This window comes from Nipponia nippon, unplaced genomic scaffold, assembly GCF_047370975.1.
Source record: "Nipponia nippon isolate SJK-2023a ecotype South Korea unplaced genomic scaffold, ASM4737097v1 scaffold_9, whole genome shotgun sequence".
Classification (NCBI taxonomy): domain Eukaryota; kingdom Metazoa; phylum Chordata; class Aves; order Pelecaniformes; family Threskiornithidae; genus Nipponia; species Nipponia nippon.
In genome coordinates, this window is record NW_028262413.1 from 3,011,479 (window position 1) to 3,023,566 (window position 12,088).

General features: G+C 52.1%; 2 protein-coding genes across 5 annotated transcripts in view; both read right to left on the reverse strand.

Moving 5' to 3' along the window:
- Positions 1–3,427, reverse strand: part of ABTB1 (ankyrin repeat and BTB domain containing 1) — a 28,608-nt gene extending 25,181 nt beyond the window's left edge. Inside the window, exons 1-4 of one of the 4 annotated variants that reach the window (XM_087743998.1) lie at positions 3,231–3,245; positions 2,366–2,617; positions 1,264–1,326; positions 102–157 (exon numbers count right to left, since the gene is read on the reverse strand). In XM_087743998.1, coding sequence (XP_087600124.1) covers positions 102–157; positions 1,264–1,326; positions 2,366–2,412 — 166 coding nt within the window. In that variant the 5' untranslated portion in view covers positions 2,413–2,617; positions 3,231–3,245. The other 3 variants (XM_087744000.1, XM_087743997.1, XM_087743999.1) reach the window with 3 other exon arrangements.
- Positions 3,428–4,065: 638 nt separating this feature from the next.
- The window catches only part of PODXL2 (podocalyxin like 2), a 33,707-nt gene continuing 25,684 nt past the window's right edge, over positions 4,066–12,088 (reverse strand). The window contains exons 6-8 of the mRNA XM_087745003.1: positions 10,673–10,734; positions 8,833–9,012; positions 4,066–8,495 (exon numbers count right to left, since the gene is read on the reverse strand). Of these exons, the coding sequence (XP_087601129.1) occupies positions 8,286–8,495; positions 8,833–9,012; positions 10,673–10,734 (452 nt within the window). The 3' untranslated portion in view covers positions 4,066–8,285. The remainder of the gene's footprint in view (positions 8,496–8,832; positions 9,013–10,672; positions 10,735–12,088) is intronic.

Below are 12,088 nucleotides of genomic sequence, written 5' to 3' on the forward strand. Positions count from 1 at the left end.
ACAGAAGTAGTTTCCACAAGGGACAGCTAGAAGGATATACAATCCCTACGGACCAGTATGGAGAAAGATATTGCACCCATAACCAGGACACTTTTGCTCACCATTGGCTAGAAGATAGCGTACAAGCTCCTCATGTCCACAGAGGCAAGCATAATACCTGACAATAACAAGAGAAAGAAAATTAGAGATACAGTAAGAAGCAAAATTTGGGCACACAGCAGCATGCAGACCTCAGCACTGAGCCACCCCTGATAAGCTTAGAAGATGACTCCTCACCGGAGTGAGGAATTGCTACCGAATAGCACAGAAGCCTGACCCCAGCAGCAGAGTAAGCAGGGTCTGTTCCCAGCACTCCTAGGCACCCTGTCCTGCAAGGAGATCTCAAGGTGCCAGTCTGGGTTCAGCATCTTCTGTTGCACCCAGCTGCCAAATCCATCGTCATTTTAATGGAGGTCATTTCACGGGTACTAAGCAATTCTACTGAAATCTCAGAAACGCTCCTTGCTCCTTCTGTTGCCAGTCTGACTGCTGCACGCTACAGTAACGAGGGAACAGCACCCACACTGGAGGTACAGCAAATCCACCCTCAAAGTCCTACTTACGATGAGTTTCATTTTCTCTTTCATAATCTAACCCTTTCATGATTCTCTTTTACAAGGACCTCAAATTGTCCTACAGACTAGGAGAATCCTGTAACGTGCATTGCAGCGAGCAAATATTAGTCTACCCTTACTTTGGGAAGTTATTCCGTACTCTAAATATACCGCAACTGTCTAAATGCACTTTGGAATTGGTATGTGGGGAGGTAAAAAGCTCACACCACCCTCCTCAGCACCAGCATGGGGATTCCGCGCTTCCTACTGCACGTTCACGGCCTTGCCAGTCAGACTGTGATCCCACGGTCACTTTGCATTTCACCAAGCCAAGCCTTCACCTGAAAAGACATGCTAGAATGCCTTAGACTTTGAGGAGGAAAAAACCTAACGAGGCCAAGAACAGACTGCTTAATCCAGGTAATTTGGCCACAAAATTAGCCACCCTTCTGAGCACTACTACAGCAAACGTCAGTCAGACGGGGGGACAAAGACATATTTAGCACAGCACCCACAGACAAGAGAAGCAGAAATACACAGCCAAATCCCTCAAAAAGCAGAACCTGGGACATTTTGTAACAGCGCTGTTAGCTGCCGACGCAGAGAGAGCAAAAGAGCTCTGAAAGCCTTCCCCTCCCGCCCAGCCAGCGCTCTAGGCTGCAGGACTCACAGAGGTGTACTGTCCCATTTATCACGGACATTAATTTCCACATCTCGCTGTTCAAGAAGGTATCTGGAAGAAAAGGGAGAGCGAAGTTATAACTTCATGCAGCTACTCACTCAGTCACGTTCTCCTCTTTCAAAAGATGCAACTTTGAGTTTATACAGTAACTTCCAAAGGTATGACAAGATCTTGCATTTGACTTGGGGAGCTGTCAGCTGTGGCTGAAGGGGCATCAGTCAAATCCTCAACCCAAAGAACGGCATTCTGCAGCTGGCTCGGCAGCTCCCTTCAATCTTAAGTGGTGCACATGGGGAAAGAGGGGAATCAAACCCACCTCCTGCTGACCCCTAACAGGGCAGCAATCACAAAAGAAGCCTGAGCGCTTCAGCAGTACCTTTGCATTCTCCAACAATGCTCACAGCCTGGATGCTTACAAAGAAGTCGCCAAGTTTACAAGGCCAAGGTTGGACTCCCATCCTGCTTGCGGCTTTTCTTGCCACAGGTAACAACATCGGTGTCACTCCAGACTCCTCTTAATTCCTGCCACTTCCTTGTCCCGCACATTTAGGCTATATCAAATGCTGCCAACGCTCCCTCTTTGGCAGCTCTAGAAGCCAGCCTTTGCTTTGCACACAAATCTCCTGCACAGCCTGGCTCTTGTTATAGCCTGTCCTCAACTACTGCAACAACCATCTCTCCCCACCACAAGTAAAAGTCCCCCTCAGCCTTCACAGAGATTCTCAACGGGTTTTTTTTTTTTTTCCTCATCCACCACATCAGTCCCCACTTTCACTCCCTCCATCAGTCTCAAACTTCAGGTTCCCCTGACCACCTTCGAAATCCCAAGCAACTCAGCTCCTTTCTACTCAGCCCCATGTGGTTGATTTGTCCCCTCTGCTTTCACAGCATTCCCAGACCGATCATTTCTCCACTACGGCTTCTATGCTAGTCATCTTAAACCTCTGCACGGCCACCTGCAGGGCCCCTCCTTCTATAGTGAACCTGCAATTTACTGTTTGCAATGAATTAATCCAGCACGAATACACAACCGGTAACAACGTTCCCCAGACCTCATCTATCTGCCTATTTATCCTTCGTTAGCGAGCACCTTGAAACAGAGAGGCTCCTTCTGATTATCTGGGAAGATCCACACATTGGGAGCTGAAAGAATCAAGTAGGATCAGGAGGTGAAGAGCGTTCTTAGACTCAGGCCATGAGATGCACAGAGGAGTCTGTTGGAAACACCAGGCTTTTGCGTTACAACATCCATTCACCCTGCAGAGAACAGCCCCGTCTGCCTCCTGATCTGAAATCGCTGCAGCTAAGCCACGCTGCTTCCATCTGAGCCAGGAGACTTGACCTGAAATTAAGCAGCCCGGCATTTCTCAGAGATACCACTGCAGTCTACAGCACAAGGTGGCTAAATATTTCCACGATGATTACTTTCCAGAGATCTAGCTTCCTACCAACGCAAATACAGTTTCCAACAGTAGAAAACGAGCAGCTGCTGAGAAGAGACTTCTGCAAGGACATTTGCCACAGACAGCGTTCATACCAGCCAAGCACGCGATAACCGCCTGACGCTCAGGTGCCCGAATTTTAAGAAAACAGGCAGACCTTACGCAAGCCTAAGACCGCTAGCAAAGACTCAGCGCACGTCCAGTTCCCTTGGGGGAAGAGCCAGGCGCGTTTGTTTATAGAGAAAGCAGCTCTCCTTTTCGCACCCCAGCTGTCTCCCGGCACGGCGGCTGCCCTGCCGAGGCCCCAGGCTGCCGGAGGCCGCTGCCTGAGCGGCCCGGGGCAGGCCAGGCCGGGCCGGGCCTCTGGTAACTACGACCCCCGGCGCGGCCGCAAGACCGTAACGCGGCGCGGCCCGGCCCCGCTTCCCCCGGCTGGTTACAGCGGCTAAAGGCAGCGGCTGAGGCGGGGGAGGCCGGGAGCTGCCCCCCGCTCCCCGCCCCGGCCCGGCTCACCGGACGCGGCTCACGTCCCCCTTCTTGCAGCTGGTGAACAGGTCGCTGGTGTCCATGGCCGGGGCAGGCCGCGGGGCGGCGGCGCCGCATTGACGCGGAGAGCGGAGGGAGGCCGCAAGGGGCCGGGCCGGGGGAAGGGGCCGAGGGGCAGCGGCGGCGGGACGGAAGCGGCGGCGGATGTAAACACGGCGGCGGGAGGGGCGGGGCGGCGGCAGCGGAGCGGCCCCGCCGCCGGCCTGAACTAGAGCCGCCAGGCGCAGCGCCCCCGTGCGGGCTGGAGGAGCAAGCACCGCCCGGGGCGGGCCGGGACGCGCGTGGGACGGGGTTGCGGCTGCGCCGGCCACGGGAAAGGGGTGCCGGGGGGTCTGGTCTGGAACAAGGACGGGGGCTGCTCCGGAACGCTCCTTGGGGGACCTGGTCCAGAAGCGGGGGGGGGGGGGGGGGGAAGGGGGGGGGTCCTGGGGCACACGGAGGGCTCTGGACCACGGGCGTGGGGTCCAGCGCTGGAGCAGGCGTGGGATGGGGGGAGCTGGTGGGGGGCACGGGGGTGTGCACGCATGCGAGGGCTCTGCTCGGGGACAGGGGCTTTGCCCGGGGACAGGGGAATTCCCCAGCAGGGAATGGGGGTCCTGGGCTGGCCCTGGGGGACCCCACGGGACCGGACTGTCACCCCACGGGAGGAGCCAGCTTCCCACAGCCCCGGCACGGCTCAGGGCTGCTGCAGCACGAGACTGGCCGCCCCCCGGCCCGGCAGAGGGACCCCAGCCAGCCCCCATTAACAGGGCAGCAGAGGCGAGTTCAGGCGGAGGCGCCCACGCACAGGACTCGGCTCGGGTCAGTGTTCAGACACCCAGGAGGTGCGTTTTATTGCAAAGAAAACAAACCCACAACCCTGTCGGTTCCAGGGCCAGACACGAGTGTTTCTAAGTGTTCTCCGGCAGCAATGCCGAGCGGTGGCCAGGGCTTGCAGACAGCTGAGGTCTGGCAGGAACGAGGGCGCTGAGAAGAAGGGCTGGGAGCCCGGCTGTCAGCCGAGATGAGCCCACGAGGCTCTCGTGAGCCAGCATGGAGGAAGGCGCTTGCTGTCTCTGCTCGAGCTGCCCCAAACCCTCGGCAAAGGGGAGAGGTGCTCCTGCGTGGCTGCGAAGGTGGACGGGAACAGCGGGATCTCGCAGTGTGACCTTGGAACATCGCAGCAGTAATCCATACGATGATGTACCTCCATTTCACAACGCATCCTTTGCCCAGAGGGATCCGTAAGGGGGTATCTTGAACTGTATTCTCAACCTGCATTACACACCCCGCAGCACAGCTACCAGGTCGCTTCTCATTGTTTCTTTACACCCTACATACCATGAGGTGGTCTGCAGGACGCAAAGTCCCAGCACGGGTTGGCCTCCACATCACAGGCGCTGTTCTAGCCATCTGGATAACATCTGGGAGTAATCTGCAGCTTGGCCATCCCAGACCACATCTGGCCACCGTCCCACAGAGATGGAGAGCCACTCTGATCTTGGCCGTGCATCCAGCCGATGCCATCGCCAGTGTTCCCCAGGACGCGGAGCTCCTCACGCTGGCGCACGATGCTCTCTCTGGAGAGCCACCTCCATTTCAAGCCAGAGCCTCTGCTTTCTGGCTATGCTCCCCGGGAGGAGAGGGGGCAAGTGGAGGAGAAAGCAGGGAGATGGAGCCGAGACCCTGTTTTGCTACCCAGGGCCTCTAGACCGGGTGACTCCAGGGAACGTCCCATCTCATTGCTTCGCAGACAGGGACGTCCTCACACAAACCATCCCTTATGTGCCTGCTATGAGCCCCTCTGCTCACAGGCGAGTCCAGCAGCCCCTCGTAAATAAAGCTGGGGACTGTCCTAGGCAAGTCACAGGAAACAAATACCCAGAGCTAAGAGAGGGGGGAAAAAAAGTCCTTTTTTTTTTTTTTCCTCTTCACTTTTCATCTCCAAATCCCGGCAGCCACCAGGTGTCAGTGCGATCAAACGTTTGGCAGATGGGACCACAGCGAAGCCCGGGTAGGTCGAAAAGAGTTTTCCAGGAATCACTTTGTCTCCTGCATCTGCTCTGTCGCCTGGCACACCGCTCTGAGAAGTCCAGCTTGGACAGTTTTTGTTAAAAAGAAGTTTAACTACATTAAGGTGATAGAAAAGCTTCCTGTTACAAATGCTAAGACAAAGTTTCTCTTCCTCTTTAAATCCTCCTTGTGCAGAGCTGGAAACCCAAGCACTGACCAACAGACTAAGTGGGCTACCAACAGCCTCTCTACAGTGGTCCCCAGCCCGCAGGTCCCCAGAGATGACCCGTCTCTGCAAGGCTGGCGGGAGAGGGACAACAGTGCAATCGACTTAACAAGATCAGCCTAGTGCAAAAAAACCCGATACGGAGCAAGAACAAATGGTAAAGGTATAAAAAGTATTACCAGACTAAAGTGAAATGCTATTAACCAGTAGATTCCTGGAGCTAAACCGAGATCATACGGCCAGGTGCACCCTGTCAGAGACAGCACAAAATTGTTGTCAGCCTCGTGACAGCCACCTTTAGACAGTCTCAAGATCGCCTGGATGCTCCGGACACAGAAGAGAGCTCTACAGTTTCTGGAAAACCTTCAGGCCACAAGAAGCCAGAAGAACAAATCAAGAGAACTTGCTAGCTTATTAACAGGCCTGCATAGCCCCCTTGATTTCTTTAAAGTTTGAAAACTTTACATTAGATCAGCAGGTGCTGAGCCCAGCCAGAAGCGTTGCTTTATCAGCACCTTGTTGTTTCTCTGAATTAGTGAATTGGACAGAAAACAGGGCAGCGAAGCAGCTCCTAGCAATGAAGTGCAGCAAGGAAGTGTTTTGTGGGTGAACTGATTCACATCTGATTGGTGGCACTATCTTTTTAATAGCCACGGGGCATTAAAAACATATTTAATGAGGATTATTGGACTTATAAACATTTATATGGTGAAACTGCCTAAAGGCCCTGGCCAAGCCAGGCCCCGTTATGCTAAGTGCTATACAAACTCAATTTTTAACTTCATGCTTTAATTTACTCACCTGAACAGCAACTTGCATTTAATCCCGTGAGTCCCAAAGTGCCATCAACACAGCCACTGAACGTATGCAGTTTCACTGCACAGACCCATCAAACTCAGCAGGAGCCATCATCGCGGGGGGTGGGAGAAGAGCCACAGTGGCAGTCCACGTACACGGACTGTCCCCCACTACCAACTGCTGGGGCAGGAGAGGGGACTCCTCTGAGCATCTCTGCAACCCTACCAACAAGATACAAATGGAGCTGACGGTCACTGTCTCCTACTTAACACGGGGAAAGGTATGGAGGCACGATAAAAAACACTGAAAATTGGAATCTGGATAGGAAACCAAAGGCTGTCACCTTTCCTGAATCCCTAATAGACCAATATCAACGTGGTCCTACATCGAGGTGATCTGTGATTCAGTTTGTATGCAAAGCGCTATGCAAAATGAACCAACTGACTCTTGTACCTTGACTATAGGCACTCACATCAGGGAGGAACATGCTAAAAATATCTATACATACAGGGATAGATTTACAGGCTCGGCATCAGGCTGCATATCTGGGGTCTTTCTGTACAAAGGGTCCCTTAAAGACCAAATGCGAAGCTGCATCTTGCAGTAAGCACGCATGCAGATCACCGTAACAGAGAGGACAACTGTTGCCTCTGACCGAAGCAAGTCCCTCAATCCCTCGATGACAGAGGAAACAAATGTTCTGGGATTTCAGGCTTGACAGTAGTTCCGAGTCTCGGTTTAGGCAGGGCTCAGAGAACAATTATGCATATTCACGTGCCTTTTACCACACCTCTTCAGGGAGCTGGAGCCTCAAAGTTGCCTGAGGCGTGCCTGAGAAACGTTCATTGGGGAACTCTTAGATCTGACTCTCATCTCATCTGAACTGGCTTTTACGCTTGCTTCAGTGCAGTGATTTTAAAGATGTTACCCCGATTTACACCTACGGGACATAAACACTTCCCCCCACTCAGGGCAGGATGCCGAAAAGGAAATAAAAGGATGAGAAAATTATGTTTCTGAGTTTTCACTTTTCTCCCTGTTTAAAAAGTCTCACATAGTCTTTACATTTACCTGAAAAAGACCAACTGAAACCAAACTATCCTGGAAAACAGGAGCGGGGAAGGCCTGCCAGTCTAGAACTGAGACTTAAGGGATACTTTGCTGCTGATTTCACAGGCTGTTGTGGGAAAGAGGTGGGTAAATGGCCTTTTTGAGCAACTCTCCAACCTAAAGCAAATTTCCAGCTAAGATGCTGCACCATGGCACTGAATTCTCTGCAATCGGTCAAGCAAGGGTAAAGTGCTCACACTTTGCAAACTCGGCTTGGAGCTGTGGAGCTGAAAAAGGGAGTGGGGCTGTTTGTGGTGTGAGGGGGGAAATGAGATGACAGAGGGATGTCTTCCCCAGATGTAAACATCAGCCCATCTAATTAGCAGCTGAATGCTAGAGCACTAAAAAAAAAAAACCAAACAACAAACCCTCTTTTCACACCTGGAACACAAACTCTGCCCAGGACACTGAGTCTTGGCTCCCCTCCATCCAGAATGCACAGGTTTTACTGCACCTGCAGGGACTGGACATGATCTCAAGGTCAGGATCTGGCTGCCGTAGCTCCAGCTGGACTCCCGAAGTGAATTTACTCCCAAAAGCAGGACTCTTGGTGGCAGACTTAGCCCCACCGCCTTGCTTCTCAAGACCAGCCACTCTCAGCCACTACCAGAGAGCTACAGTAAGTGCGTTTAAAGGTGATGAAAGCATTGGTGCTACTGATAGGAATACACACAGAGACCTACACACCCACCCCTCCCACTTCCCTCTGTTCAGTGATCCTCCTGGCTCCAAGCCTCAGACGCAGGCTCAGGAATTCTATCGGGAAAACTTGCCCAAAGACTTGACCTGTCCCAAGCCTTTAAGAAGTTCCTAGAAGCCACCTGATCCCGTGGTCCATCAGTCAAGACAGGAGAGAGACAAATGCATTTAAGGGGGTGGTTCCCTCCCTTCTTTTTCTAAAGATGCGTGTCTTCCTCAAACACATCCACATCCTCGCTCGCCTGCTTATTGATCAGGACATCCCAGCTGTCGGGGCCATTGATGGTGTTTCCACCGTTCACGCTTGGCTTCTTCTCCTGCATTTCCGACTGGCTGTCACTGGCCACATCCAAGGTGGGGTTGTCATGGCAGCCGTTCTCAACAAAGCGCAGCTCCTCGCCGTGCGACTGCAAAATACGGAGACAAAGGAGGACAGGCCTTAATGCTGCTGAGAAGCACAATCAGACCAGGCTATAAGGGTCACCGAGGACTTTGCAGGGTCAGTGGGAAAAGGTAAATTTAATCCAAGCCCAGCCCTCGCAGCAGTAACGAGCTGTCCTGAGCACAGCAAGAGACAGGTTTGCACCTCTCTTATGCCAGAATGGGCTCCCCTGCTGCTCCAGCAATGTATCCAGCTACGTCCAGTAAGTGGACAGGGGAAAACAATCTCCCTCTTAACTTTCCAATCCCCTCCATCCCAAGGGCTAAGAGTCTAGCCACCTTCTCCACCCGTCCAGTGCTCACCATGTTCTTCATCTTGGGCAGGCGTCTCTGCCAGCAGTTGTATATGAGCCCCAATACAATGATGATGGCACAGATGGAGCCGATGATCACCAGTACCACAAAGAGTTTCCCATAATCGCTGCGTGTCTGGTTGGGGTGCGACTGGCAGCTTGTGGTGGTTGAGTAGTTCTGGATGCCAATCTGGAAGGAAGAAAGGGGTACACTGCAGTCAGGTGGGATCCTGTTCAAACTTTCCAGGGTCCAGGTACAGGACCATCACTGTGGGCAGAGGAACTAAAAGCCAGGGTTGGGGAGTCAGGATGCACACTGTCTTACATGACTAGAAGGCACATAACTAAATTAACACCATCTTCCACGAAAGCTGACACGTCAGCAAATGACAGTAGGCACAATCTTATCCTGATTGCCTGCACAAGGATCACACCTATGTGCAAGACAAGGAGGCTTTCATGGGAGAAACTGCCCAAGATTAAGAGTTCCCAAGACAAAGTATGGACCACTGATGGGTGCTGAGGCTTTGGTGGCCGTTTGACAGTAAATGTAACCATAACAAATACGTTTCCATTAAAGCTCTGGTCCTAAGAGGGCATAGTGGTCTGAGATCTTGAAAGTGGACAGCTGCCTGCTGATGCAAAAAGCTTAGGAACAGCTGCCCTAGAAATGGGCCCCCAGTGGTTGTGAGCCTACAAAGCCCAACATCGGTCCCAGTGACTTGGCAGATTTCAAACAGGTTACACATCAACTCAATAGTAAGTATGACGGGTGTAAGAGAATATCCTCCCTCCTCCTTCCAAGCTTGTGCTAGCGCAAGGTCAGTGCAATGAGTAGTGTTTCATTACTGATAGAGCCGCAGAGTTGGAGGCAGGTAGCGAGGCTGCACGTTAACGTAGGGTCACAGTTGCACAAAAAAGTCAAACCTTGCACCAACACAAATCCTTCTTTCTGGACAGTTCTAGCTGCCGATACTTCAGTCACACAATTTCTACAAGGTTGGCTTTTCATACTTTCTCTAGTGTAAGCCAATCAATACAGCACTGAGCACTTAATTTGCTTTGTGTAACTGCACCAGTTTGTTAGGTTAGGGAAAAACCTGAGAGCAGGCAGCCAGCAAGGCAATGACACAACTCTGCTGCTAAAGTCAACAGAATTACTGCAGTAGTGTAAAAAATCCAAGCCAAATCAGGCCCTCAGTGCCTACATATCCCATAGGCCTAAGGGGCAAAGCCAGAGATCATGGGACTAACTTGCCTTCATCTTTACCCTCTTCCAAGCTGTCCAGGGTTAGAGGGGAACACACGAGGGCTAGAGGCAGCTGGCAGTGGAGTCTGGCGTCCATTGCCTCTGGTCCTCTGCCTGCCCTTGTGTCGGCAGTTGTCTAACGGAGGGAAATGCAGACTCCGGGATTGCAGGAAGGTGTGTGAACGTGTCCCATCTGGTACAGGCACCTCTCCCACCTCCTTCAGCAAAGCCTGAGCACCCAACGTAGGTAGATCAGCTGTAGGGTGAGCAGGGCCAAATCTGAGGCTCTGCAGCACCCGCATCGCCACAGGCAATAGTGTAGAAGGGATGAGACCGAGTATCCCAACAAAATGAATGTGTGAAAAGCAGCCTCACAACCAAGCCACAGAGGCAGGGAGGGAATAACCCAGTTACTCTCTTAAATGGGAGCAGACGTTTGATGGCCTGGCAACTACCGGAGAGGGGAGAAGGGAGTTTGCCAAGTGTCTGACTCATCTGTTTGCCTGCTGTGGGTTCAGCACTGAGATATGGTCCCACTTTTCAAGGTGCTTATTTTAATTGTATAGCTAGTCTTAACAAACGGATGCAGACAGGCTCTTACCTCAGCTAAGCTCCTCTTAACATCCCCCAGTGCCGTGAGAACATCTTTTGTAGGGATGACGCCTGTAAAGAAGGAGAGGGAGAGATCAGTGCTGCTCTCAGCTCAGACAGATGTACTCATCACTGTGAAATCCCCAACAGAACAGAGGCAGGGGAACGCACATTTTTGTTCATTGGTATGTTATGTTAGGAGGCTGAAAGAGTGCAAGGACCACAACCAAGGGTACCTCCAAATGTTCTTTGAAGGGGGGAAAAATCCAAGCATGTACTGATAACGGAGGCACCTAGGTGCCCTTCCCACGGCCACAGAAGCTCTCAGGATCCGTCTCTGCTCTGGGACTGAGCACAACACCCAAGAAGTCATGGAGGCATGTGCCTATTCTGCCTGATCCAGCCTCCCTGTCCAGCACAACTCGATCCTGAGCTGCAGCACTCAAAATGTTCCCACAGAGATTCATGCTCACCTATCACAACCTTTAGCAGATGTGCTTTGCTCTGCAGGACACCCTGGCAAGGTGGTGTGCCTGGCACAACAGCAGAGGCTGCAGGAGCTGTGCTGTAACAGCTCCGTTCCCAACAGGAGACAGCTTCAGCCAGGGAGCCACCAGGCCACGCTGAGCCACCCCTGCCTGGGACCCTCCTTCCCCAACAGCTCCCAGGGTGCTCTCCAAGCCAGGAGAACAGGAGCAGCCAGGGAGGATTTAGAGGCTGAGGCCCATTTCTCCCTTCACTTGCACAGCAGTAAAAAGAGGAACTGAAAAAAAGCCTGATTGTTCAGAGCAGAAAATACTTTGGTTCCTGAGGTTTCTAAACTCAGGAGTACCTCCCAGCCTGGCTGTGCTTCTGGAGGTCAGACCTGTTTTCTTCTCCAGGAAGGGGGATGTTCTGTCTCATGACAGCATGAAGGTTTTCATTTAGAAGACCAAATGCTCACCAAAGCCTTTTCACTGGCACATGCTCCAGCCCAAGGGCTTGAGAGAGATGCAATGATTTAAGGCATTGATACAGCAAATGCCACTTCAATGTTAGCTCTCTTTTCCTATCACTGTGGGGCATTTTAGAATACTGTTGGGTTCTTTTTCCATATAGGCCATAACGTCAACATTAGAGGCCTCTGTCACTAAGCAGGCAGCACAAGCAGTACAGGAAAAGCACCCCCCTACCAAAAGGGGATTAAAGAGATGGTAAAATGTTCCAGCCCACCATTCACTGTCAGCTTTTGTTTCTTTGGGGATGCAGGGGAGGCACTATCAGGACTGGCCCAGTTCAGACAAGACTTAAGAAGCGTTAAGAAGTGAACTAAGAGCAGGCTCTCATGTGCTGCCATTGCAGTGGCCTGCCCATGGGAGGGAGTATATAAGCACTGGGATAAAGCTGATGGTTGCTCAAGTGAAGGCAATCCAGGGAGGGAGCAAAG